The sequence below is a fragment of the Vipera ursinii genome, assembly GCF_947247035.1.
Source record: "Vipera ursinii genome assembly, chromosome: 4".
Taxonomy (NCBI): domain Eukaryota; kingdom Metazoa; phylum Chordata; class Lepidosauria; order Squamata; family Viperidae; genus Vipera; species Vipera ursinii.
The window spans coordinates 89372388-89399335 of record NC_139514.1 but is presented as its reverse complement, the minus strand read 5'-3'; the positions used below and the strand labels follow the sequence as shown (position 1 = coordinate 89399335).

At 37.2% G+C, this 26948-nt stretch overlaps 2 protein-coding genes across 2 annotated transcripts in view; both read right to left on the bottom strand.

The window, feature by feature from the left end:
- The window catches only part of LIMS1 (LIM zinc finger domain containing 1), a 306378-nt gene that overhangs the window by 194343 nt on the left and 85087 nt on the right, over nt 1-26948 (bottom strand). The window lies entirely within an intron of this gene.
- The window catches only part of SLC5A7 (solute carrier family 5 member 7), a gene marked incomplete at both ends in the record, with an annotated part of 30589 nt that continues 29282 nt past the window's right edge, over nt 25642-26948 (bottom strand). The window contains one exon of the mRNA XM_083361296.1: nt 25642-26262. Within this exon, the coding sequence (XP_083217422.1) occupies nt 25642-26262 (621 nt within the window). The remainder of the gene's footprint in view (nt 26263-26948) is intronic.

Sequence of the window (26948 nt, the reverse complement as noted above, 5' to 3'; positions counted from 1 at the left end):
TTGGACTTAAGGTCCCTGGTCTACCCAGCCTGGGGGGCAAGCTGGTAGACCGGGAGTTGCAGGGTTCCCCCAGGCGATCTACAAGGGTTCACAAACCTCCTGCGTACTTACAGGATTTTGTCCTAAAATAATTGTACTGTAATGTTATGTTTGTCACTGAATTGCTGCTAGTTCAGGAAAGCCTATGTATTAGCAAATAGTTGGAGCAATGCTGTACTCATGCATACTACTATTTTGTATTTTGTGTAAACTGTAATTGCTGTACTTATTTCTTTTGTTGCTATATGTCTGTACATTCTAGGGGGGAGGGGTGTAATGTATTGGGCTTTGTTTTACTGAGTGTATCACGTGGGTTTGATTGCTGGAAGGTTGCTTAAGCAGGGAGCTGGTAATGGCTCCCAGCTCCTCAGACAACCCGTCTCTAGTGCTGCCATCGGCTGCTTGTAGGGCGGCAATAGGTTGCTTTAAACCTATTGGCCGCCACCTAGAGGCCAGGGTATTCACAGCCCTGTTCCCCAGTTCGGTTCCTGCAAGCAAATAAAGAATGTTCCTGACTGAACTCACTCTCCTCATCTCTTCTCTCAAGCAACGAACCCAGTAGACAACACAAGTAACTCCTGACTCTCTGACTTTCATGCTAGCATTAATTGTATTGGATTGATAGTTCTAATATGAATGTAGGGTGCTTCAGATTCAAACTGTATTTTACACACATGGGAATCTAGGTAACATACTTGATGACTCCTCATGGCATCTCCAACTTTTCCTGAAATTAAAGTCTCAGCAAATGATGATTGCAGGCTTGTTGACAGGAGTAACAGTTACCCCCTATGCCCCAAAGTATCTTTTCTCCCTGAATGTGAAGCACTGCAGAATCCTATGTTCTAAAATAGGTATCTGAGTTTTCTGTTTATTCAAGCAGATTGGTGTTTTTCATGCATTTAGAATATTCTTTTCAGGTTCATGTGGAAGCCTAAAGAGAATTGAGCTGCTTTAATAACTGGCAGAAAGGTCCATGCTTGTGCTTGCAGAACATCTAAAATACTTCTTGTAATCATTTTTGAAACCTTCAGAGTCTTAATAGTCATTCAGAGGAAAACATAAAAAAACATTAAACAATATTGCCGAGAGTAGTGTCTGATTGTGTGCATCTTAAAGAACAAAATATGTATGTGTATATCTTAAAATTACCTGTGCATAAAACCCGCCCCCCTGGACACTGGAGGACAATTAGAAGCAGTTCCTGGCTCCAGCTTTAGTAGTCTGAAACTGTAGCATCTGGAATTGCCTTAATTACTGATCTAGTTCACTGGGAAGAAGAAGCCAAAATCACATCAATATGATTTGAAAAGCCCTTCTTCACTGAAGTGTTTATTTCTAATCTAAATATTTTGTGTGCAATCTCTGAAGAATTTTTTTAGCTTAGATTCTACAACAAAGCCTCGACAGTGGCTTGAGGAAGTTCTTCATGAACAGTTACTGTCTTAAGTATTCCCTACGGTGAACAAAGCTCCGGCTTTGCTTTCCTTTGCTATCCCTTTTAGTGCCTTGGTTCATGATTTTAAAATCGGAATAATGAGGGAGGGGAAACCAACAGGTAAACAGGTAAAACAGGTAGAAAAACTGCTCCTATTTGGCCAAGGATATTCTTTCAAAATGTTGAGATTTGGGAACTAAGTGATGGCAGAGAGAAAGCATCATTCTTCCCTCTGTCCCCCTAGCTAGGAGGAGGAAAACAGCTTGGGCTGGAGGAATGAAAAGCATATAAAATGAGATGAAACAGGCAGACTGAAGCCAGAAAGCAATGACTGAATTTTGGTGTCTGGAGAATTTTAGCATCCTGGTTATTCCATTACTTATTTAATATGGGAACAGTGTATTTGGATACAGAGCTTTACCAGTAATCAATTTGTACATTTTAAAGAAAAATAATCATACACACAAAAACACCCCTGTTCTCTAAGAAAGGATATGACTAAAGTCTTGTTGATTGTGTTCAAACAAGGTGCTTAACCTGGTCAGTTCCAAACCTAACTTGCATTTATAGATCTTGCTTAGTTTAGCTATTTTAAACCAGGGTTAGAGATATGTGTGTGTGTGTTTATTGTTTGAATACAAATCAACTGAGCTGTTATTCAATTGTTTGTGCAAATGCAGAATACAGTTGTTCTGTGACATTCAACAAATGTCCCCAAATCACCTTCCTTTGGATTTTTATTTCACTTAAAATTGGGTAGAGTTAATAATTATTTCCTGTCTTGTTTTCTAAAGCCCTAAGCCTTTGTTAGCATCATTGTGTATCTTCTCCTGCTGCTAATTCCATTACATGATAAAAAGGATCCTTTTGATTTAGCAACATATTTAATTGCTGTGGTGAGAAAAAACTTATTTCCTAAGGAAAAGCAATTAATTCAGTTCAAACAATTATCACCTTTTACTCCAGGTCTCTAAAATGCATTCCAAAGTCCACCTATCCATGGTCAACAAACAGAACTACTGTACTGTATAGTACTATTCCATTTTTTATTGTTCTGAATAATTTCTTTAAAAAAAGTTTTTATGTATTTAATTTATAGGCCTTTCCAAATGATGGGGTCACTTATAACTTTAAAAATATATTTGTAACATATCTATAGAAATAAAAGATGAAGATGATAGAAAAAGCAAAACAGAGAGCCAGTTTGGTTTAATGGACAAAGGACAACAATAGAGTGAATACAATTATTAATCCAGGAAATAAGGTCCCAGTTCTATAAAAATCTGAGCTGCACTGAAGAACAAAATACCTTAAGAGAAAATTTACACACTACCTTGCTTGAAAATACTCTGCCTTGCAAATGGCACAAGGAAAAATGATGAACAATTGTGAAACCATGCATCCACAAAGAGAGAGAGAGTAGTTGAGGTACCAGCTATGTAGCTGGAAATTTTCTGAAGGTAATTGGTTTATCTTTCATTTGACCATAAATCCAATTTGCCCCTTTGACTTCCTGTATTGATATAAATGGAGTAAATCAGTATGTGGCTTAGGCAGTCATGTCTAGGCAAGCATTTTTCATTCCCGTTTTATCAATTAAATGAGCAGCAATTGCATTACTGCCGACTCTGCTCCCAGTCTCTATAAATATTCTTAATGCTTCTGTCTAGCAAAACGTGGAGTGACACAGACAGCTGTACTCATGACTCCTTCCTTTTTATTCTTTGACATATGGGTCAGACTGTTACAATTTGTGTTTGCTGTTTGGAATGGAGAAATATCAAAAGGGCACCTCTTTGTCTTCATTCCCTTGCTTGCATGGGAACATATTGTCTGTCTTGAGATGTCAACAGATTTAGCTGGAAGCACCATTTTATATTAGCAAGGAAAAACATTCTGCAGCAACTGACATCTGATGCTCGGGATATATTTTTCAAGTTCTCAACTGATTGGAGAGTAGAATAATAAGAAAATGAGTTACAAAGTGACGTCATTTGTTTTAATAAGTAGCTTTAAATCACACAAACAGAAAATGATAAATTAGAAATAATGTAATGATTCCCTCTCAGAGATTCATAAAATCTAAGGCTGCTTTTAGCCTTTGAGGTTCCTAGCCGTTAAATAATCAACAAATGATGGCACCTAAAAATAAAATCTCCCCAATCTATAAGTAATGAATGACTTAGATATTTTTCAGTAGAACAAGCCAATGTTTGAATCCTTTTAAGGCATTGATAAAATAGACTTTCTTCTTTCTTTTCCTCATTTGGCAGGGATATAGCCTATGGCAGATTTTTTTTAAAAAAAATCCCTATACTGTTTGTTAAAAATTTCATCCATTTTTATTATTTATTATTTGAATTTACGTAGCCACCCATCTCATATAAATGACTCTGGGTGGCTCACAAACAATTAAAACAAATTTTAAAAAAAGAAAAAAGAACAATACTGCAAAGCAATTTAAAAACAAGAAAAAACAATACAAAAGCATATTAAAAATCTTCATAAAGTACATAAAAGTCAAAGCCAAGGTATTCCCATTCATCAAAACAATCATCACAGGTACTTCAGCAGCTGTACCATACATACAGCCACATCCCCAGGCCCATTGACAAAACCATCTCTTCACAACCTTATGAAAAGCCAACAGGGCCAAGGCCAATCTGATCTCTGGGCAGTTGATGTTCCACAGGGTTGGTGCCATGGCAGAAAAGCCTCTTCCTGGCTCCCACCAGATGACAGTCCATGGTTGACAGGACCTGATGGTTTGGATAGATTTAATGTAATAATGTCACTTGATTGAGGACTTTCTATAGCTGCTATAAGTTGAAGCTTCTTTATTTCTCAATTAATTTTTAGTGCAACAATGATGGAACACAGGTGTCCTTTTGTGGAGATGGGCAGCTTTATAATTTTGTTTAACAAATTAATAAAATAAAATAATACAATGAATAAATGGCAAGATGGAGCAAGTCCAGATTCAGGTGGGCCATCTTTTTGCTGCTTTTTTCTAACATTGTTGAAAGTGTAAGGTTGGATTTAATGGACTTTTATACATGACTGAACCAGATGGAAATAATGTAGCACCAAAAAGAATTGGTGTCATGCTGTGTATTAATTTTGATTTTGGAAATTTAAAATTTTGGTGGACTGCGGGCATTCTTTTAAAACAAAAGGTGAATAAACATTTTACTCGGGAAGCCACACTGCTGTATTATTGAATTGTTTATTTATTATTGTAATTTATATACTGCCTACCTTGTATTCTATATGAAGGTAATGCATAACTAAATATCTGCTATACTAATATAGTAGCTCCTAGGAACATTATTTAAAGTTGAACTACTGTACATCAGCTTTCTGTTATAAAGGCTGTGGTGCTAGCTGTGTTTATTTGAGAGTCATTTCCACTGAAAACAGAAGATCTAACTGTCCATTGACTTAGGCTTTATAACTTAGTTCTTTCATTTTATTATTAGGTTTATATCTCACATTTATTTTGCATAACTCCATGTAATGTACATAATGCTTTTACCTCCCATTTTTGACTTAACAACACCGTGAAGTGGCTTGGACAGAGATAGAGTGACTGGCTCAGAGTCATCCAGCTGGCTTTCATATTCAAGGGAGAACTCACAGTCTGTAGTCCAGTACCTTAGCCACTAACCAAACTGGTTATTAGATTCAATAGAAATTGTTGAAGGTAAAAGATTAAGAACAATAATGATTGTATGTATAAAAATTATGTATGTATGTATGTATGTATGTATGTATGTATGTATGTAAAGAAAGAAAGAAAGAGAGAGAGAGAGAAAGAAAGAAAGAAAGAAAGAAAGAAAGAAAGAGAAAGAAAGAAAGAAAATTTCTTTTAGATGACATAGCCTACTGTATATCATGAAGTATACTGCTGCTGGTATTTATTGGTATTTAATATTTAAGCTCAAATATTTCTCAACATTTATAAAATCCATAAACACTAAGTATTTACCATTCCTGAGTTAGGATTACAATTACTCAGACATATTTTTCATTGTTCTATTTTATTTTATTTTTTGTTCTGTTGTCAAAAAATAAAACACTTGTGTTGATGAATCAAGCTGCTTAGATACTGATTATGTGAACTACTGCTGTGACTAAAAGCATAAAGACACATGTCACATTTTCTGCTCTCACAGTTTACAAGAAAAGCTGGTGAAGTAAACAACTCTTGAGAGTTTCAGTTTTCTGGAATCTTCACCGGGAACACAGTGGTACTAACAGTGTTCCTCAGGGGTTGTTCTCATCCATTATCTTATTTTGATTATGTAGTGGAAGAATGGCAATTGTAATAATCAGACAGACAATAGAGTTCCAGTAGTAACAGTATTTCTGTCAGACACATTTCATAACATTTGTGTTACTATTTAGTTCTGTAAAAATATTTCTGCAGGTTCAGGTATGTCTCCGTTGGTTGCAATCTGTCTTACTGGTTCCATCAGTTCTTTTATAACTTTTTTTTGTTTTTTTGTTACTGCAAGAAAAGGTCCAAACAAACAAACCAAAAAAAAAACCACACCTTACTAAAGACTTTATAGAAACACAAAGACCTCACATGCAATCTATCATGTTTTCTGGATAACTTTTATAAATGAGTAGTAGCAGGGAAAAAATCATGATAGAATTGAAATACAATAAGATTTTTTTAAAAAAAATATGTCTTATTGGTTATTATTGGCCTTGTATACTCTATTCTTCTGTGGCTTTCTTCAGGGGCTCTCTACTTGAGCTTTACTTTTTGATCAGGGATTTGGGGATTGGAGGGATTTTTCCAATATGGAAAAAAAAAGGAAAACCCTGGATCTTTTTGCCTTCCCCCTTTCCTTGTTGTATTTCCTTTAGCCACAAAGGACAAAAAGAGTCACCGTGCAGGGGGAATTATAACGCTGCCCCTCCAATTGCCCTAAAAATAAAAACAGAAGGAATGGCCAGGTTCCATGTGACTTGCTTTGGGAGAAAAGAGAGACAATCCAGGAGACAATAATGGTAGAGCTCCCAATTTGTGGGAAACTGTTTGCCTCACACAACTTTAGAGAAAACTTGTACAAGTTTTTTTCAGAGTTTCCCCTAGAGCAGGCATGTCAAACTGCCGGCCCACAGGCCGGATGCATCACACTGAAATCGCGCCCATCCCATTGCCTGCAATGGGGAAAAAGTTGCAGTATATAATGCGACGTCACGTGACATTGCATGTTTGACATGCCTGATCTACAGCCATAATCTCCCTTTTTACAACACTCTAATCCCTTAATTCAGGGTCCAAACATTAATTGACTCAGATGGAGAAGTGGTACCAGACCCAGATTCAGCAGTCTTTCTGTACTATCCATGTAACTGACCAAGAATGGAACAGAATAAATGCTTCCTTACTTTCTTGAGTTTTTATATCTTTGGTTTAACTTAGTTTCTCCAATGGGTTACACTATAGATTTGTGTGGGTTGATGCTTTCAGAATTTTCAGGCCAGGCATTCTGTGCAGATTTTATTTGATTGGGCTTTTTATTGAACACACAGAATATTTTTAACAGTTTGCACTAAATGCATGATTTGTGAACTTTGTTCACATTTGGTTCTCAAATTTGAATGTGATCTCTAGAGCAGAGGTCCCCAACCTTTTGGGCACCAGGGACCAGTTACATGGAGAGAGGTTTTTCCACAGACTGGAGGGGGTGTGGTTTTGTGTGCTGCCTGCATCCTGTGGATGGGGCTTTCCTTATTTGTGCAGACTGGTTGCTGGCATGCCACGGCCAAGTACTGGTCCATGGCCTGGGGTTTGGGGACCCCTGCTCTAGAGTCTCTCTAACAGTTGCAATTTAATTGTGCTTTTGAATTAAGTGTTAGGTGCAATTATTAAATACATCAGAGTACTTGTATTAATTATAATATTTAAATTTATATTAAATTTAGTTTGGATTATCTTTTAGTTCATATTGGTTCAGTCCTCATCCCCTTCCTTGTTCTGACTCCATCCCACCTTTCAAAAAAGAGATGTTGCTTAATGCAACTCTTGAACCAGAAAAAAATACTCAATCTTGTACTCCAAAAATCCTGAGCACTCCCAATGAGTTTGGCAATGACAGCAACAGCCCTATTTATCATGTTAGTATTTCTCTGAAGGGATAGTTTTTCAATAGATTTTATGTCAATGTAAAAGACAGAAGAACCACAGATATTATATGATAGATTGATAAAAATATGAAACTTTGATATAACTTTGTGGGCCAACTTAGAAAGATCACCTATAAAAAAGATTTTCTTTGAATTTCTGTGTCAAAATTTCAGTAACTATTTGTGATTTCTTTAGGGACAGTCATTTTATTATTCTATTTTATTATTTGGTGTCCAGTCTGTGAATTTTTGAAATAAATTGTCAACAGTACCAGCTAACTCAAATATGGAATGCTTTGCATTGAAGGTCAGATGGGTTTTTTTTGTTATTAAAAACTGGAACTTTCTACTTCCTGACCATAGATAATTTATCCTGGAAGATGGTATTCTGGAACACGGACAATATGGTATTATTATGGAAGGCAAGACAAAATAGAACATTATGGAATACATTCAGTGGAAAGACGTCTTTGTTTCTCAGAGTCATTATGTCTAATAAAAATGCACATTTGTTACTGGAGCCTAAAAGGCTGTCACTTGGCAGATCTGTGCAGTATTTGGAGTTTTAAATTGTTAATCAGCCAGTAGGACCATTTTAGACATTTAATGAGAATGCTCAACTCCTAGAAGTGCTTTCAAACCTTGATTTAATATTAGTGTAAAGTGAAGATGTTCTAATAGAATACTGCAGAATTTGACATGAAAGACCCAGTATCAAAGTTAAAGCAATTTGCCATTTGCAGATACTGAAAAGCATGTGTTCATTTAATAATTACAGCATTATAATGTTTTAAAATATTTTAAGTTGTAATCACCCTTATAGAAAGAGTCTAGTACTGTACCTCTGGTGTATTGGGGTCCCATTATATTGCATGTCTTTCACTATTTACGTAGTGCTACATAATACCATCATATACTCTGAAGCTAATTATCAGAATTTTGGTCATGAAAGTAGAGTGGTCCTTACTACATAAAATCTTGTTTTAATGTGGGAGTATAATGGAATATATACTACAAACATATGAATGTTTAGTTATACTTCTCAAGTGCCACTATATACACTAGTAGGTGAAGTTTCCATTAGATTGCAGTCTAACTTGACATCTTGAAATTATTTACTTTTCTTCCATATTTGATACCTGTTTGCAATTTCTTCTTATTTTCAGAAGAACAAAAATTTCAATATCCTATGTCTGAAAATGTTTTTTTTTTGGAAAAAAATTCCAAGCTGTCAGAATAAGGAACATTGAAAAGATATATCTAAAATGTTATTTCAGTAGAATCTCTGTTTCAAAAAGAATATAGTGTCCAAGTAAGATATCAGATTGTAAGCACTACTTGCTTACTGTGTACGCTTTCCTAGTTGGATAACATAAAACATGAACAAGTTAAAATGTGATTAGTAAAGAATACATCCAAAGAGTAAGAAAATTGAGGAAAATTACTTGAAGACAAAATTGAACAGTGAAAACACCATCAAAGCCATCAATGACTTGGCCGTACCTGTGATAAAATACACTGCCAGAATTATTAACTGGACGCAAGCAGAATCAGACAGTTTGGACCAAAAACAAGAAAACTGAGGCCTGTTCACTATGAATTATATTTCTATGGTCATATTGATAGATTCTAGCTGTCCTGTGGAAATGGAAGCAGAGGTTTAGTTCAAAGAAACTGTTGAAGAAAAAAATGCATTGGATTATTATGTAAAAGATAGCCATGAACAAGCATTACTGCAACTTTAAAATGTATTGAATGATCAGAAAACAAATATTGAATAATGAAGGGAAAGCTGGCAAAGTAAAGCACTACATGGTCACTTTTTTTTACAAAAGATAGAGGGGAAGTGAATAAAGATAAAAACTAGCAATGACATACAACTAGAATATTAAAAAAGAAACTCAAGGCTTGATTTTTGCTACTCAAACACAAGCTAAAGGGAACTAATGCAGGCATGGTCAGAATTGAAAAATCCTCAAATGGTTCAAAATGCAGATTATACATAGAATCAAAAGAAATACTATATCATATACTCAGCTCATGTAAGAAGATTGCACAAACTAATCATACACAACAATATGACATGGTTACCAAAATGATTCATTGGAACATCTGTAAAAATAATGTGCCAGTAAGGAAAAATTGGTGGGAACATAGAGTTGAAAAAGTAGTAAAAATGAGTAGATTAAAATAATATGGGATTTCCTAATACAAACTGATAAAGCCTTGGCACATACAGTAACACACCAGATTTAACTGTGGTTCAATTGATGTGGCAATAACAGGAGATAGTAGAATAGAAGACAAAGAATTGGAGAAGATTACAAAGTATTTGAAAATCAAAGTTTTATGGCATAAATCAATTCTGGTGGTCCCACAAGGTATTGGCACACTGACTGCCATACAAAAAGATATTGGACAGCACTTAGAAAATTTATGTATTGACAAAATTTCCATCTGTCAATTACAAAAGGCAATGTTGCTGAATCTGCATGTATACTGCACCAATACTTAAATTCTTGGGAGGATTTCAATGTGTATGAAGGCACCATCTAAAGAACTGGCAGTGTGATTTCACATTATTAGGTATATAATAATAATGATAAAAACATAACACTTCAGGCTTAACAATGGTTGATAAGGAAGATAAAATGTCTGGATAGTGGATGTTGCAGTACCTGGTGATAGCAGAATAGAATTGGAGAAAATCACAAAATAAAAAGACCTGCAAATAGAAATAAAACGACTGGGGCAAAATAATGCAAAGATAGTACCAATGGTAATCGGCCTCTTGGGTACAATTCTAAAATAACTGCAGTATCACTTGAACACCATTGACATTAACAAAATCTTCATCAATCAATTCCAAAAGGCAGCTTTAGTTTACATCCTGTGATGACACCATCAAACAACATCTGCCCATCCCAGGTCCTTGGGAAGGATTCAGTAGATGGATAAAATTGCTACATCCAGTCTAAATATCTGGCTGACTGGGCTACCAACCAAATGACAATGAAGTATTGTGCACCTATTTTCTGCCTTCTAGTATCTGGATTCTGTAGCCAGTTGTAAGCCTTCTTTACATCCATCATTTCTAACACCTTGGGCTGGACTGGGTTGGGTTGGGTTGGGCTGGGCTAAGAAAAAAAACCTGCCTGACTGGTGAGATTGGTGAGATCAAGAGTGCTTAACTATTCATTCTCATTAGGTACTTTTGCTAAGGCTGAACACTCGAGAGCAGAATCTTGTATATGATGATAGTAAAAAATATTGTATGTTCAGTTGACTTATTAGCATGAGTGAATGAGTTGAAAAACAAGAAATATCTGTGGCAATATTATCACACATGAAATATCATATCTGATATTGGTGAAGAAGGACATATCCTTTGTTATCAGCTGGATCTAGCCTCCTTAAAGTTCTGATGCTATTGATTAAAAGTTCCAAGGCTGTTTAGCATATGCTTTCACTATTTAAAGTGTGGTGAGGCTTTTTTGAGTCATAGGAATGATGGGAAATAGTCTAACTCTAAAACATCAAGATACATGAAAAAATGGCAGATGGCCTTCAGTGTTGCAGTTCAATTAGTATAGATTAGTATAATTTATTAAGGTGGTGTTTCCCCAAAAGGAAAATTTGGCATAAATAGTTTGAGAATGTTTGCTCAGAAAGAATCCCACCACTAAAAATAAAATAAAAATAAAAATAAAAAATAGACAGATTGGATCCAGCCTTATTTCTATATGTAATCTTCTTTTCATTTCATGCATCAAATTAAATATTCCAAGAAATAATATCCAAACTTCCCCATGAGATGTATGTCTTTCAGCAAACATATCAAGATTAATTTAATAAAACCCTGAAAGAATAGCAATTCTGTTTATTCAGTGTGAAAAGATCATGAAGGAACATCAATATTTTGACAGTCTAATTGAAGTTGAATGTCACTGCACTTCAGGGAAAACAAATGTGTAATAAATAGCCAATAGAATACATGTGGTCATATTTTGGCTTTTATTGCTATTGAGTAACTAACTGAAGAGTATCTTACAGCAACAAGACACTCATTCTTACAAGTTAGCAACCCTGCTGAAATCCTGCAGAATCCATTTTTATTTTTGGCTGATGGAACTTTTCTTTCATCCAGTCTTTGGTGCATATTTCATTGTGTAGCTGCAATAAAAAAAAACAGACATAGCTGAAATTTGGAAGGTACACTTGAAAACAAATGCAATTGTAGGATGTCTTTCTATTCAGTTGTCTGATTCCAGGCAGGTTTTATGCTTTTATAAGTGATGAGTTTATTAAGGCTTCTGCTTCTCAACAGCCCCATGAAGAAATAGGGTCTAAGGGCACTTACAGTTTGCAACTGTAAAAAAATCCTGGCCATTAGCATCTTGCTTATCATAAAGTATTATTTGGAAGTAAACTTAATGAAATGCTAAGGAAAAAGGATTTGTCCATTCTGTGAAAGCCAATCAATATTATTCATTATTACATTTATTTTAGAGTTATATTTCTTCTTTCCTCTCTGAATTGAAAGCATTTCCCACCTAGTTTTATTCCACCATAACCCCAATGAAGTTGGTTAAGCAGTGATATTGTGAATGGAATGAAGTTAAGTGAGCTTTCCAGGCTGAATGTGAACTTCATCATGGATTTGATCTTCCTGAAGTAGCCCAACACCCATAAAAGATTCATAAAAGAGATAATACCGTAATCCTTTATATAAAACTTTTTAAAAAGAGAAGTGTTAGTTGAGACGCTGCTGAACTTTAGAAAGTTGGTTGACTGCAAAACTGAGCTAATCATTCCATGTGGAATCTGGAGAATGTGACAGAATAGGGGTCCATTTTATGGGCCAATTTTGTCAGGTGCCCCTAGCCAGCATGCAGGTGCAGGCATGTCTATCCTTGACTCATCATTCGGAGACTAACTGAGGCATAGAAAGAATAAATGCTGTACTGGAGCAGTACTTATAGTGCTTCACCAACTTCCAATAAGATGATTGAGTGGATCTGTGGATGCAGGCTGAATTTGCTTACAACAACTTGCAGCATGTATCCATACAGATAACTCCATTTTTGGCCAACTGGTTTTTACTCATGCCTGTTTCCCCAGACCATGTCTGACTTGCCTGTGCAGCCACTGAGGATTTCCTTCAGAAGCTGCAAACCTTACATCAGGTCCTTAAGTATCAGGTAGAGAAGCCAAAAAAAAAAAAAAATTACAAAAAGTTCTCAGACCAGCACTGTCACTCTGTGCTCCATCTGGCTGTGGAGGACTTTGTCTGGCTATCCACCTGGAATCTGCCCTCTTTCCACCCATTCAAGAAACTGGACCACAAAATTTGTGGGACCATTCTCAGTGGCAGAGGTCATTAACCTGGTGACATATTGCCTGATTTTGCCTGCCCGTTTTCATGTTCACCTACTATTTCATAGATCCCTTCTGGTTCCCGCACCCCCTGCCACCCGCACTGGTCTTGATGCAGGGACAGCCAGAGTATGAAATGGCTTATATCTTGGATTTTCGAAAGTGTCAGAACCAGTTGCAATACCTGATCGACTGGTAGGGATATGACCCTGAGGACTTGTCTTGGAAAGATGCTGATGCCATGCATGCCCCTCCCCCATTTGGAATGGCTGGCTGGCAACAGCAGCTGCAGCCAAGAAACTTCAGAGGCCAGCCAGAAGCATAAAGTGGAGAAGGGGCATAGCTAAAACCAATGAGCAGGGGTGAGGAAGAACTACCTCCTTTGCCAGGTCCTAGGGCACACAGGCCAAGAGGCACAATGGAGGTGTCAACTCGATGAGCATGGCTGTAGCCATTTTGCGTCTCATTCTAGGTTGCCACATAGAATGGCGGGAGCGGGGTTGCCCAGGTGGTTTGCTAGTCAAATAATAATAACATTTTGTCCTGTGGGAACCAAAGTCATCGTCTGCTCCCGAGATTAGGGACTGGGCGCTGTATAAAAAGCCCACTAAATAATCAGATTGGGGAATGTAGTTTCTTGCATAACTTTTGTGGGTGGGACATTTAACTTTGTATTGGGAAATTGAAACTTGTGTATCCAGACTTGGTTTCACTCTTGACAGTGCCAATACTTTGTAACAAACATGTTATTTGAGGAAATTGCAAGCCTTGGAGTTCTGCTTTATTTGTCTGTGTATGTTGGAATCATGACAGGACATTGATGAAGGTAATTGTGAGGAGGCGGCCTTGTCCCTCCTAATGAATTATACTGTCCAGTGGCTATTTATCCCTGCAAGTGGAACAACTATTCCATTTTGAATTGTGTGTGTGTCTAGCCACCATGTACCTTGCCTTGGAACTTCACCTCTGTTTCTGGACTTTGGACTTTACCTTGTGGACCTTGGAATTGGATTTTGGTTTGTGGGATTTGTGTTTTGGATTGTGGATTTGTCTTTGCTTTCCTGATTTGGGAAACTGGACTCATTGGGTCATGCTCTGGTTCCTGTGTGGGGAATCTTGGGGAATACTATTCAGGGCTGATGAAGCCTCATAAAGATTTCAAACTCTTGTGATGTGTGTGTGTGAGAGTGGACAGGACAGACATATTTAAATTTAGTTTGCATTACAAAACATGTAGTAAGAAAGAGCTATGAAAGAAGATATATTTTGACTTCATTATTGCTCTTTGGATACTGTAATTTTGACGTTCTGTGAATTTTGGTCTGGGTCTCCAGGCAAATGAACCTAGCTAAACTTTTTATTTCCCACAATGTCCCCAGCTTCCTATTTAGGACATTAAATGAACAAAATCATTAGACTAAGTTATCTAATATTGTTTGGGGAATGTTCATCACCGTCCTAAGGACTGCCAAGATGGTTCTCAAAGGCAACTTAGCCAGGGTTTATATTTGGGCTTGCAATATGACTTAGATTTTTTTTTTTTGTTTGGGTGATGTAAGTGTACATTGAGGTGTAGCTTTTGCTTAAAATGCCAGATCTTTGGGCCAGAAGCATGTGACGCTTCACCCCAAGCTTTGTCATAGAACCACCATAAAATCTAGCCAGGATTCTGTTTTCTTTCTTGTTATATAATGGAGATATATACTTATCTTATAAGTATTAGCTGAAAATATACATTTTTAGCCAAGGCCAATGGAAGAATAATTGGTTGGATAAACAATTTTCTTACTTATTTATTGCAGGTCATCACATATCAGTCTTACTGAGTATATTTTCCTGCTCACTGTGCATGACAAATAAGATCTGTAACACATTAGCACAGGCTTGCTTCTTTCTCTACCATTTCAATTTTACGACACATTTGGTAATATGTAATATGTAAATGTAGGACATGTAAATGTCCTATTTGGTAATATGTAATATGTAAATGGTTTTACAGGTAGGCTTTTAGGCTTTGTTACTAACATAATTTCTGGGTGTTAGGGAAGTGAATATTGTATTAATAAGCAAAGGAAGAATAATCTCCTAATCAGCTGAGGCAAAATTGGATGGGGTAAAGTTATCCAATATTAACTTTCTCAATCCTAGAGGAAAGTATCTTGTTTTTGTCTCATTGATTACATCACCAAACAATTCTTTAGCTTAAACAGGTTTGGACACTTTATATATACCTATTTATGCTTTTCTGTACCAAGAAGCTGCTTCACAACAATGGTGGTCACTATAATGTTGCTCAAAAATTTCTTAAATATTAAATCCCTTTCTTCCAATCTTATCCTGAGGGTCCAGAGCCATGTTCAATATCTTGTCCTTCTGAATAAAATCATTAGGTATTTTGTCACTGCGTTTTTCTGTTTTCTCAGTAAAGCAAGTTATAGTTTTGTACTTTGCAAGCAGTCTTGTTATCTTGTCATTGTAACCATGGTGAGTGTCTCATGTTCAGCCAGTTTTCTACTGTGTGCGCATGTCCAAAGCAAAAGTTACTTTCTTTTTTCCTCTTCTTTGTGCTCTCTGGGAAGATAGACATGTAGGCAGGAGTCTTTTCTGTGTTTTTATAAGTTTCTTTGTAATTAAAAAGGTTAATAGTAGAAGATATGCTTCGGGTTTTCTGTGTTTATCATGCATCAAAAATGAACCACGATAGAGTTTTTTTACTCTTCTGACATATTTGTTCAGAGTTCTGGTACCAGCCTTAAATATTTGCTAAGATATTCCTCAACCTGAGTTGTTTCCTCATGCCTGATTAGAAACACAGTTTATTTATATGCAGATACAAATACACGTGTGCAAAATTCTCTCAGTAACATATCAATTTGTTGATGCTGTTAATGCTGTTCTATCTGGCCAGTGGTTGGATGATCTGGGTGGGGGCTCTCCAATTGTTACGCCCCTGTCATGGACCGATCATCATCTCCTGCGGCTGGTCTTCCATTTTGCCAATTCCCATCGTGGGGCTGTTGAACCAACTAGATGGTTCCGCCCCAGGCGCCTAATGGACCCTGAGTGGTTCCAGGCAGCCCTTGGGTCCCCACCTGCCGCCTTAGTTCACAGTTCGGCCGAGGCCCTAGTGGAAGCCTGGGAAAAGGCAGCCACTGAGGCACTCGACCAAGTTGTACCCATGCGGCCCCTGACCCGGTGCAGATCCCAGTGGGCTCCGTGGTTCTTTGCGGAGCTCCGGGAGATGAAGCGTCGGAGACGGGGCCTAGAGAGCTGTTGGAGGTCCAGCCAGTCTGAATCCGACTGATTGCGACTAAGGTCCTTCACTAGGTCTTACCTCGCGGCGATGAGGACAGCGAGGTCAAACTACTTTGCTGCCCTCATCGCGTCCGCAGATAATCGCCCGGCCACCCTGTTTAGGGTGACTTGCTCCCTCCTGAATCAGGAGGTGAGGGAGGAGCCCTTGCAGGGTCGTGCCGAGGAGTTTAGCCAGCATCTGTCGAACAAAATTGCTTGGATCCGGACCGGTCTGGCCTCCGACTGGGCAGAGTCTGATGGTGAGAACATGGGTGATCTTGTCGATGTCATCTGGGAGGAGTTCGACCCTGTGACTCTGGAAGAGGTGGACAGGATTATGGGGAGGCTGAGCTCCACCACATGTTTATTGGACCCGTGCCCCTCCTGGCTGGTTTATTCAGCTCGGGAGGGGACACGAGACTGGCTCTAGGCAGTGATAACTGCTTCTCTGAATGAGGGTAGTTTTCCCGCTGCCTTGAAGGAGGCGGTGGTGAGACCCCTCCTCAAGAAGCCTGCCCTGGACCCAGGTGTTTTAAACAACTTTCGTCCAGTCTCCAACCTTCGCTTTCTTGCGAAGGTTGTTGAGAGTGTGGTGGCGCAGCAGCTCCCTCTGTTCCTGGAGGAAGCTGATTATCTAGACCCGTACCAATCAGGCTTCAGGCCCGGGTACAGCACGGAGACGGCATTGGTCGTGCTGGTGAATGATCTATGGTGGGCTCGGGACAGGGGTTGTTCCTCTGTCCTAGTCCTATTAGACCTCTCAGCGGCTTTTGATACCATCGACCATGGTATCTTACTGCGGCGTCTTCAGGGGTTGGGAGTGGGAGGCACCATTTTACGGTGGTTCTCCTACCTCCTGAGACGTTCGCAGTCGGTGTTGGCAGGAGGGCAGAGGTCGGCCTCGAGGCCTCTTGTTTGTGGAGTGCCTCAGGGGTCAGTCCTCTTGCCTCTCCTGTTCAACATCTATATGAAGCCGCTGGGTGAGATCATTCATGGTTTTGGGGTTGGGTATCATCAATATGCTGATGATACCCAGCTTTTTATTTCTACCCCAAACCACCCCAGTGATGCCCTCTCCATGATGTCCCATTGCCTGGAGGCAGTCCGGGTCTGGATGGGGAGGAACAGGCTTCGGCTCAACCCCGACAAGACTGAGTGGCTGTGTGTGCCGGCGTCTCGGGAAATTCAGAATATTCCATCGTTAATTATGGGGGGTGAGATATTACCCCCCGTAGATAGGGCTCGTAACTTGGGTGTCCTCCTAGATTCACAGCTCTCCTTGGATGATCATATAAGAGCTGTGACTAGGGGGGCCTTCGCCCAGGTTCGCCTGGTGCATCAGTTGCGGCCCTATCTAGACCGGGATGCCTTGCGTACAGTCACTCATGCACTCGTGACCTCCCGTTTGGACTACTGCAATGCTCTCTACATGGGGCTGCACTTGAGGACTACTCGGAGGCTCCAGCTGGTGCAGAATGCAGCCGCACGAGTGGTGGTGGTGGCTTCCCAAGACTCCCATGTAACACCTCTACTCCGTGAGCTGCATTGGCTTCCGGTTGTCCTCCGGGTAAGATTCAAGGTGCTGGTTACAACCTATAAAGCCCTAAATGGCATGGGTCCGGGTTACTTATGGGAGCACCTGCTGCCGGCATCAACTTCCCTTCGTCCATTGCGCTCCCACAGAGACGGCCTCCTTAGGATGCCGTCGGTCAAAGAGTATCGACTGGCGGCCCCCAGGGGGAGGGCGTTCTCTGTGGGCGCACCAGACCTTTGGAACCATTTGCCGGTGGAGCTCCGGATAGCTCCCGATCTTCGCTCCTTCCAACATGACCTAAAAACATATTTATTTGAACAAGCCGGCCTGGTCTGATAGGTTTAGGGGTATTTTAACGTTTTGTATTAATCTATTGAATTGGGCTGTTGTATTTAATATTTCTTTTAATTTTTATATATTGTATCTTATTGTATTGCCCTGTACACCACCCTGAGTCCTTCGGGAGAAGGGCGGTATAAAAATTAAATTAAATAAATAAATAAATAAATAAAATAGTTGAACTTCTCCAAAGAACTCTGAATAATAATAAAAATAAAATAAAATAAAATAAAATAAAATAATAAAATAAAATAAAATAAAATAAAATAAAATATAATAATAATAATAATAATAATAATAATAATAATAATAATAATAATAATAATAATAATAATAATAATAATAATAGAGTTGGAAGGTACCTTGGAGGTCATCTAGTCCAACCCCCTAATCAGGCAGGAAACCCCATATCATTTCAGACAAATGGTTGCCCAGTCTCGTCTTAAAAACTTCCTGTGTTGGAGCATTCACAGCTTCTGGAGGAAGGTTGTTCCACGGGTTAATTGTTCTAACTGACAGGAAATTTCTCCTTAGTTCTAGGTTGCTTCTCTCTTTGGTTAATTTACATCTGTTGCTTCTTTTCCTGCCTTCAGGTGCTGTGGAGAATAGCTTGACTCCCTCTTCTTTGTGGCAACCCCTGAGATATTGGAACATTGCTATCATGTCATCCCCAGACCTTCTCTTCATTAAACTAAAGGTAAAGGTTCCCCCGCACATGTGTGCTAGTCGTTTCCGACTCTAGGGGCCGGTGCCCATCTCCGTTTCAAAGCCAAAGAGCCAGCGCTTGTCCAAGGACGTCTCCGTGGTCATGTGGCCGGCATGACTAGACACCAAAGGCACATGGAATGCTGTTACCTTCCCACCGTAGTGGTCCCTATTTTTCTACTTGCATTTTTACGTGCTTTCAAACTGCTAGGTTGGCAGAAGCTGGGACGAGTAACAGGTGCTCACTCTGCTACGCGGCACTCGGGATTCGACCCGCCAAACTGCCGACCTTCTGATTGACAAGCTCAGCGTCCTAACCCACTGAGCCACCGCGTCCCTTACATTAAACTAGACGTGCCCAATTCCAGCAACCATTCTTTACATGTTTTAGCCTCCAGTCCTCTGATCATCTTTGTTGCTCTTCTCTGTTCTCTTTCTAGAGTCTCAACATCTTTTTTATATTGTCGTGACCAAAACTGGATGCAGTATTCCAAGTGTGGCCTTACCACTTACCACACTTTATTCATTGTATGTCTAAAGAGAAATACAGTTAGAGCATTGTATCTGGTTTGTTCAGGTTCCTGCCTTAGTCATGAACATTGTATTAAACATCCTTGAGCAAATAACAACAACAACAACAACTGCTCTTATTTTTGCAACCTAACCTGTTTTACTAGATTCTGTAAGACTACAGAATAGTTTCGATGACGATGCTAATTTTAGGGGGTTCTCTTTTTGAAATGAAATATGAGTTGTGAGTTGTGAGACCTATTTGGGACACATCCTGGAAAATTACTAATGATCATATTCTAATAAGTTTGTGTATTTTTACAGACCGATTCAGTTCAATATATAATAATAATAATAAAGTTGGAAGGGACCTTGGATTGTAGAAATCACACACAGTACACACTGCTTAATGTTAATATATATCAGAAAATAATATACCTCAGAAAACATATATATATATATATGACAACATTTGATATTTTTTCCTGAATTTGTGGATACTAATATACTGCTGTACATGCAGAGAGAAACCGAGATATTGACAGAGGAATCCTTATTTGAATCAAACATTTTTAAAATATATTTATGACAGACAATATATATTTATATATAATATACATTAATAAATAATAATTATAACTATTACCCTGTTTAAATAGCAGACTTACAATTATATACTGACACATTTTACTGGATCAAATCAGCACGAAGTCTAAACAGGTAATTGATCATGTTTCTGGCTATGACTTAAATTATTTTATATGTTAATAACCACTATGAAAATAAATAACTAAAATCCAACTATCAGAAGTATTTGATGAATATCTTTCAAGTTTACATTCACTTCAGTCTCCCATAACTTTCATAACATAGAAATGACCAGTCTTCTTGCTAATGAAACAAAGCAATTTTTTAAAGCTTACTTAGAATTACCTCCCTAAGCAGTTACAACAGGATGATTTTATCTACTTCTGTTACTATTGTTAAGCAAGTAAAGCTTTGGAACTTTGCACTACTGCGAGCAAGTACAATGAACTCATTCTGGAGTTTCATGGTAAGTAAAATGAGCAAATGGCAGCTTATTTTCATCTCTGGTGCTATTTTGATCTGAAGTATTTTAGATCAGTTAGTATTTTAATGGAGTATTTTACCTGCTTTATGCTTGAATCAACAGTACTAAGATGTATGGCAATCCTGGATCAAAAATAGCTTTTCACTTTTGCTAGAATTATATTTTAACAGCCACGTCAGAATGATGACAAATTTCCATCAATATAGAAACAATGCTAATGAATAAGGTTAAGAACATGATCCAATCTTATTAAGGCTACAAGGACAACACAGAAAAAGTACATAGGCTTAATAGAATTTTGTTTGCTCCCTCCATTTACTGATACAAATCTGAGGAGGAGAAAACCAGATTTTTATATTAAACCTATGAGTTTTCATGCCTGGGTGAATTGGAAGCATGTACATACTTGATATAGAATGATGATCAGCTACCAGTACAAGTTACACGTTTTCCATCTTATGAAAAAAAATAACCCACTCTGACTCTTTGCATTGTTTCAATGATCATAGATATGGATCATAAAGATTGCAGATTTATCTTTTTATGGAAAATTCTTCTTGGATATTTCGATGAGCTATTTCTCCTAAAAATATCTAGTGCAATAATAGGTGCTGATAAAACATATTAAGTGAGAAGTATGAATAATGTGCTGAACCATCTCTTTAGGACAGGCATGTCAAACTTGTGATGTCAAATGATGTCGCGTGACGTATTGCAACTTTCCCCCCATTGCCGGCAATGGGGTGGGTGCGGTTTCGTCGTGATGCATCTGGCTCGCGGGCTGGCAGTTTGACATGCCTGCTTTAGGAGATCAATAAGAGCGTTTCAAACATTGATCTTTCCTATACACAAATTTGTTTTATCCTATTCTACAGTGCAGTATTGTGTGATGAATTCACAATATATTTATCTTTCTAATCTTGAAATCTGAAAATGATATTTAGGAAGATGATCAATGTCAGCTGTCATAAAACTTAAATATGAAATATGGATCTGCTGTTGACTATGAAGTGCTATCTGGGTTCTGCAAAGATGCAAAATATAAATATTTAAAAGCAACATGTATACACAGTATCATTAAGTCTTAGAAATACATATTTGCATAAATTAATGTTAGATGTAACAATATAACTTTCAGAATATCCTGAAGGAAATCTCTAGACATATATAAAGGTAAAGAAAGGAATACTTTGGGATTTTGACCTTTAAACCTAAACATTAGAAACATATTTCATTAACTGGATACAGTCAGGAATAACCCACATGTTACACTGAAAGCCTATTATTGATTTTTTAAATAAAAAATACATTTTATTTTTAAAAGGCATGACAATATGCTGTATACCAATCATGTAATTAGGTTTGGCAAAGAAAAAAAAAGAACAGAAGACTTTTACATTTCTCCTTCTGTAGCCAATGGCAGATCTCTGGAGCTGATTTAAGTGAGGAGAGAAATACAATAAGAGATTTATGTATCTTCTCCTTTGTAAAATCAGGTCATGCTCCTATAGTATTTGGTAAATTTCATTTTTTGTCCTATCATTTTCCCACGATTAGCAATACAAGGGTGGAAGTAATACAGTTACCTAACTTCACTGGTTAAGTACATAACCAACATGTTGAAAGGCCAATCTATGGATTATAACAATCCATGGCTTGTAGTAATCTCTGGTTTATAATTTGTTTAATTTGGTAGACTTGGAAATAAGGCCATATTTTTATAAACCAACAGAACATATGGTGAGGATGTTTGTTGGATTCAGTTCATATACAGAAATGGAATTACAGTTTTTAAAAATTAAATACAAATAGAGCCAATTTAATTTGTTATTTTATATAAGTGTTAGATTTAGTATTAAAGAAAATTTGTATATAGACTGTAAATTAACCTTTTAAGAACTGGTGAAAAATGTAAATATTGAAAATCCTGATGTTTTTTTTTCTTTTAGCAGCAATTTAAACTTTTAATGTAATCCACAATTTTATAGATTTTAATCAAAATATGTAATTGGTTAATATCCTGTCCCTTTCCTCCCTGAAGTTTAAAATGTCTTTTAATAAACTAGCTGTCAACAACAGGGTATTTATACATGTACAATTTTAGGATTAAATTATCTTATAAGCATTTAAATTTGAGGTTTCTGATGGGGGAAAATTAATTTGGTTTCCTTTTCTGTTTTTTTTAAACATATGAACTGCCTATTTTGCTGTGAGGTCAGTTCTGCTGGAGCTGACAGGCTGCCTCTTTTTCTAATTCTATCATTCAGCTCATGTAATAGTTGCAGCCATTTTCTATGCAGACTCCACCTGGAAAATACTTCATTGAAATAATGAAGAGCAGGAAAGTAATGGGAAAATGGCAGCAGCTTGGGGAGTTAATGAATCTTAATCTTCCTCCAATTTTATGACTCACTGAAAGTTATCATTCTTTTGATGACTTAGTCTTCTGTGAATAGCATAAAATGGGAGGGGGGGGGAATTATCCGATTATCCTTAGTAGTTCTCACCCTTCAAGAATACAAGCCATGTTTCCAGCTTTTCCTCTCAGATTGAATTTTCAATTCAAATTATTGCTGTAAGAAGTATTATTTTTTCTCTCTAATAGTTGCTACTGCGGAGAGAAGGATATTATCCATTAAGATATTTAATTAACTTTTGATAGAGTATTTAATATATAATTCACACTTCAATAAAAATTATATTCTGACCAAAACTAATTTTTTACTACAAATCAAAGAATTGTTGCCACTGGTATTAGTCTACAAGAGAGGGAAATATAATGCAGAGAGAATGACGAGACATCCAGTGAATGGAAAGAAGTCATTAATTCTGAGAAAGCACCAGAGGGAATAAATATTTCAGAGGCTACTATAATCAGCCAATGAGGAAAATCTTTGGGGCTGTACTGTATCTCAGTAATGACAGCATTTCTCTGTTTCCCCTTGCTCTTGAGAAGAAAGGAAATGGTATTCAAGAAAATATTCCCTAATGACTGAGCACATTTGTAGTACATGCAATATGCAAAACTATAGCTTTATGGATGAGAGTTTAGTGTGAGACACAATCTAAAAGTAACAATTCACTCTTTTTTATTGTATCTGAGAATAAAAAAAGACAGCATCAGCAACCATGCAGGTTTTTATTTTTTGTACTGATTGAGCATTCTAGATCAGAGGTAGGGAACTATGGCCCTTTTATGACTTGTGGACTTCAACTCCCAGAATTCCTGATGGCTCAGGAATTCTGGGAGTTGAAGTCCACAACTCAAAAAAGGACCATTATCCCTCATCCATGTTCTAGATACTGATGGATGGATGTGTTCTTACTTCCCAAAGGCTAATACTTCTAACACTTATTTAAGGGAATGCATCAAATGATGAAACATAGTTTTCCTGCTAAATTGTCTTGCATACATATAATAGCTTAAAAATAGCCTTCTCTCAGGACAGTATACCACATTTACCCAAATTAAAACTGCTTTGGAGATAATACACATAATTAGGTGAATGCACACATGATAGCAATTTACCAAGTCTTATATTGGCACTGACTATATAAGAGTATATGAGGGGCATACACAGACACTGAATCCACACTGTTAGATGTTATACAAAACTATGATTTGGACAGACACTGTCCATACACAGACACTGAATCCACACTGTTAGATGTTATACAAAACTATGATTTGGACACAAGGTCAACCTTGTAGTCTAATCAAGCAATTAGCTACCTAGCAGTGTTCCACAATGAAAAAAACAAGCAGAAAATCCAGATGATTAAACTGCTGCCAAGGAATATCATTTCAGATGACAAAGGAATATCAAAAGTTTGACTAGTGTTATACATAAAATAAACTCACTGCACATTTAAAACTAGCATGCTTAGAAGGCATTAACCAGCTAGCTTTTTTATTATTATTAAAAAAGAACTGTTTTAATGATAGAAAATGCTGAAGAAAGACAGATGCTAAAACTCCCTTTTACCCTCTTTCCAGATCACTTTGAGCACCATTTAGGAATTTTGAATATTTAAAAAACCTTCAAAGGTGCTCTTGATATAACTATTTGAAAACCTGGGTGGTTGCATCATGGCTGTTATTTTTTACAAGTTTTATAAAGGGGTAAATGCTGAGAAAAAGGCCTTAATAGGAAAAGGAAAGGAAAGGGAAAAAACCTGTTAGTAGAATAGTTCAATAGTTGCAAGGTGCTGAATCTATAGTTTAAGAGATATAAAATATACATGTTTGTTAAATCTATTAATTTCAGGACCATGATTTATTGCTGGAGATCATAGAATCTCTAAGTTCCTTTGCTGTCTTGCTGAATATCTTGTTACCACACAGGACACACTTAGCTGATGTCAAACTTATTTCCCCTTCTACTTCTGAAGGCAAGGGAACAATCCCTGTTTTTACCAATCTTGACAATTTTTTTACGTTGAAAAACATTTTTCCTATTAAACTTGCCTCACAGATTAATTATATATTTCAAGGGTTCCTCTATTTGAATAGATTCCATCCAATTATAAACTAGGACGAATAGTTGATGATCTCACTTTTTTCCAGTCACATCATTAAAATAGCAGTGCTGAATATTGGTCTTCATTACATTTTGTTTAAAATGTGCATGTCAAAATATTAGGAGCTTAACAGATCATTTGGTTTCTTATTTATAAAAAACCCAAGAAAGCTTCACTACTACCAGTACATGTTTATTCTTTAAGTGAATGTTCATTGGTGCAGTTTTGAGAATGCTGCCAACATTCAACAACTCAATCTTGCTTCAGGATGTGCAAAATAAAAGCTGGCAGTTAGCAGATGGAGGAGAACTGGGAAAATGGGGATTTTTGAATTTGAAAATTACTTCTAGCTGTGCAAATTAGTGATATAAATTTTAAAGAAACCAATGTCTTTTTTTCTGGATGTTGCATTTTCTCTTTTTGACATTCAAATACTGTGGTGGAATGAGATATACTATAATTTTACCCAACATGTTTTGATAATACTGTATGAGAGTTTAATCCAAACTGTTCCTCTTTCAAGAAACAAACTAAAAGAGCTACATGGTAGTGGGTTTTTTTTTTGTCTCCATCCATTTCTTCCCAAGCTACTTTTAATTTCCCATGGCAGCGTACCCTATTGCGCTATGGGTGAGGCAAAAGCAGTATTTCTCTTCATCTGGGTTGTTGTCATTTCTCCTCTGCAGAGGATACCTCTGGACTTGAATCCATATCACTGAAGGCCTCTTTATTTGTAAAAGTAGAGCTCAGAGTCAAATTGTGTCGAGGGTTCACTGGAGCCAGTTCATTTAAAACAATATTGTCACTTTTCACAAGAGTAGCCTTGTCCATGTTCTCTCTACTGTACTTTGCAACAACAGCATCAAGGAAGTCTAATTTGGGTGGTAAAGTGCCACTTTCAAATAAGTATTTTGCTAGATAGGACACAGCAATGTTTGTAAAGAAGGAAGTAAGCATTGCTAATGTCTTAAAAGGAAATCTCTGAACGTATATTTCTTCATCGTGATACCAACCAGGATACAAAATCAAAGGCTTTAAGGATAGATAAGGTTCTCCTCCAGTAATTCGAAGTAGGAGCCCAAATAAATATCCTACAATGGCACCATAAGTATTTGTTCCTTTGATAAAAAGAACACATAGAAGTTGGGGGAAGATGATGATGTAAACCAAGTCAGAGCTGAGGTACCAGAGACCATATATGGATTGAGCTAGCAGAGCCATCACTGTTGCTGCAGCTCCAAACACGAAAATGGTAATTCTCATGACCCAAACTATTTCGTTGTCTGAAGCCTGTAAAATATAGGAACAGTTTGATTTTGCTTTCTACTACAGATAATTATACACTACATAGGTATCAACAGAATTATATGAATTCAAGATGATAAAAAGAATGTTATTAAAATACTTATGGCTCATAAACAATCTGACATCTATAACATGATCAGCAATTAAAGAATCTGAGACATATATGATGTATCTAACAGGAACAAATATTTAATGTAGTGGATCATGATAATGCCTTTCCTTTTACAATTCTGGCATTTGTTCTGGCATCCAATCCTAGTATAAAGGGAATTTTCCCTGAAAGACAGGAAAATATTATTACAGTATTATGGCTGATTGTACAGTCATCTGGACTGTGATTAAATGGATTTGACATTTTTTTATCTGTCTGTCAAGTCTTTCTCTATGATAGGTAGATGTTGTGTGAATTATTACTAATAGCAATATATCCTGATACACACACACACACACACACACACACACACACACTTAAAGTATAAAATCTTTGAACACCGGATGGATAAAAAATTGTTTATTGGTAAAAGATCATAATACGCAATAAAAAGTAACTGTTTAAAGCATATCTACCTACTCTAAGCTTTCGCTGGTCCTCTGCCAGTGTCATCAGAGAAAGCATTGAAGGTTTGAAAAACCGTTGGTAAGCCTGATTGGTTCTGCGCTCTGCTCATTGG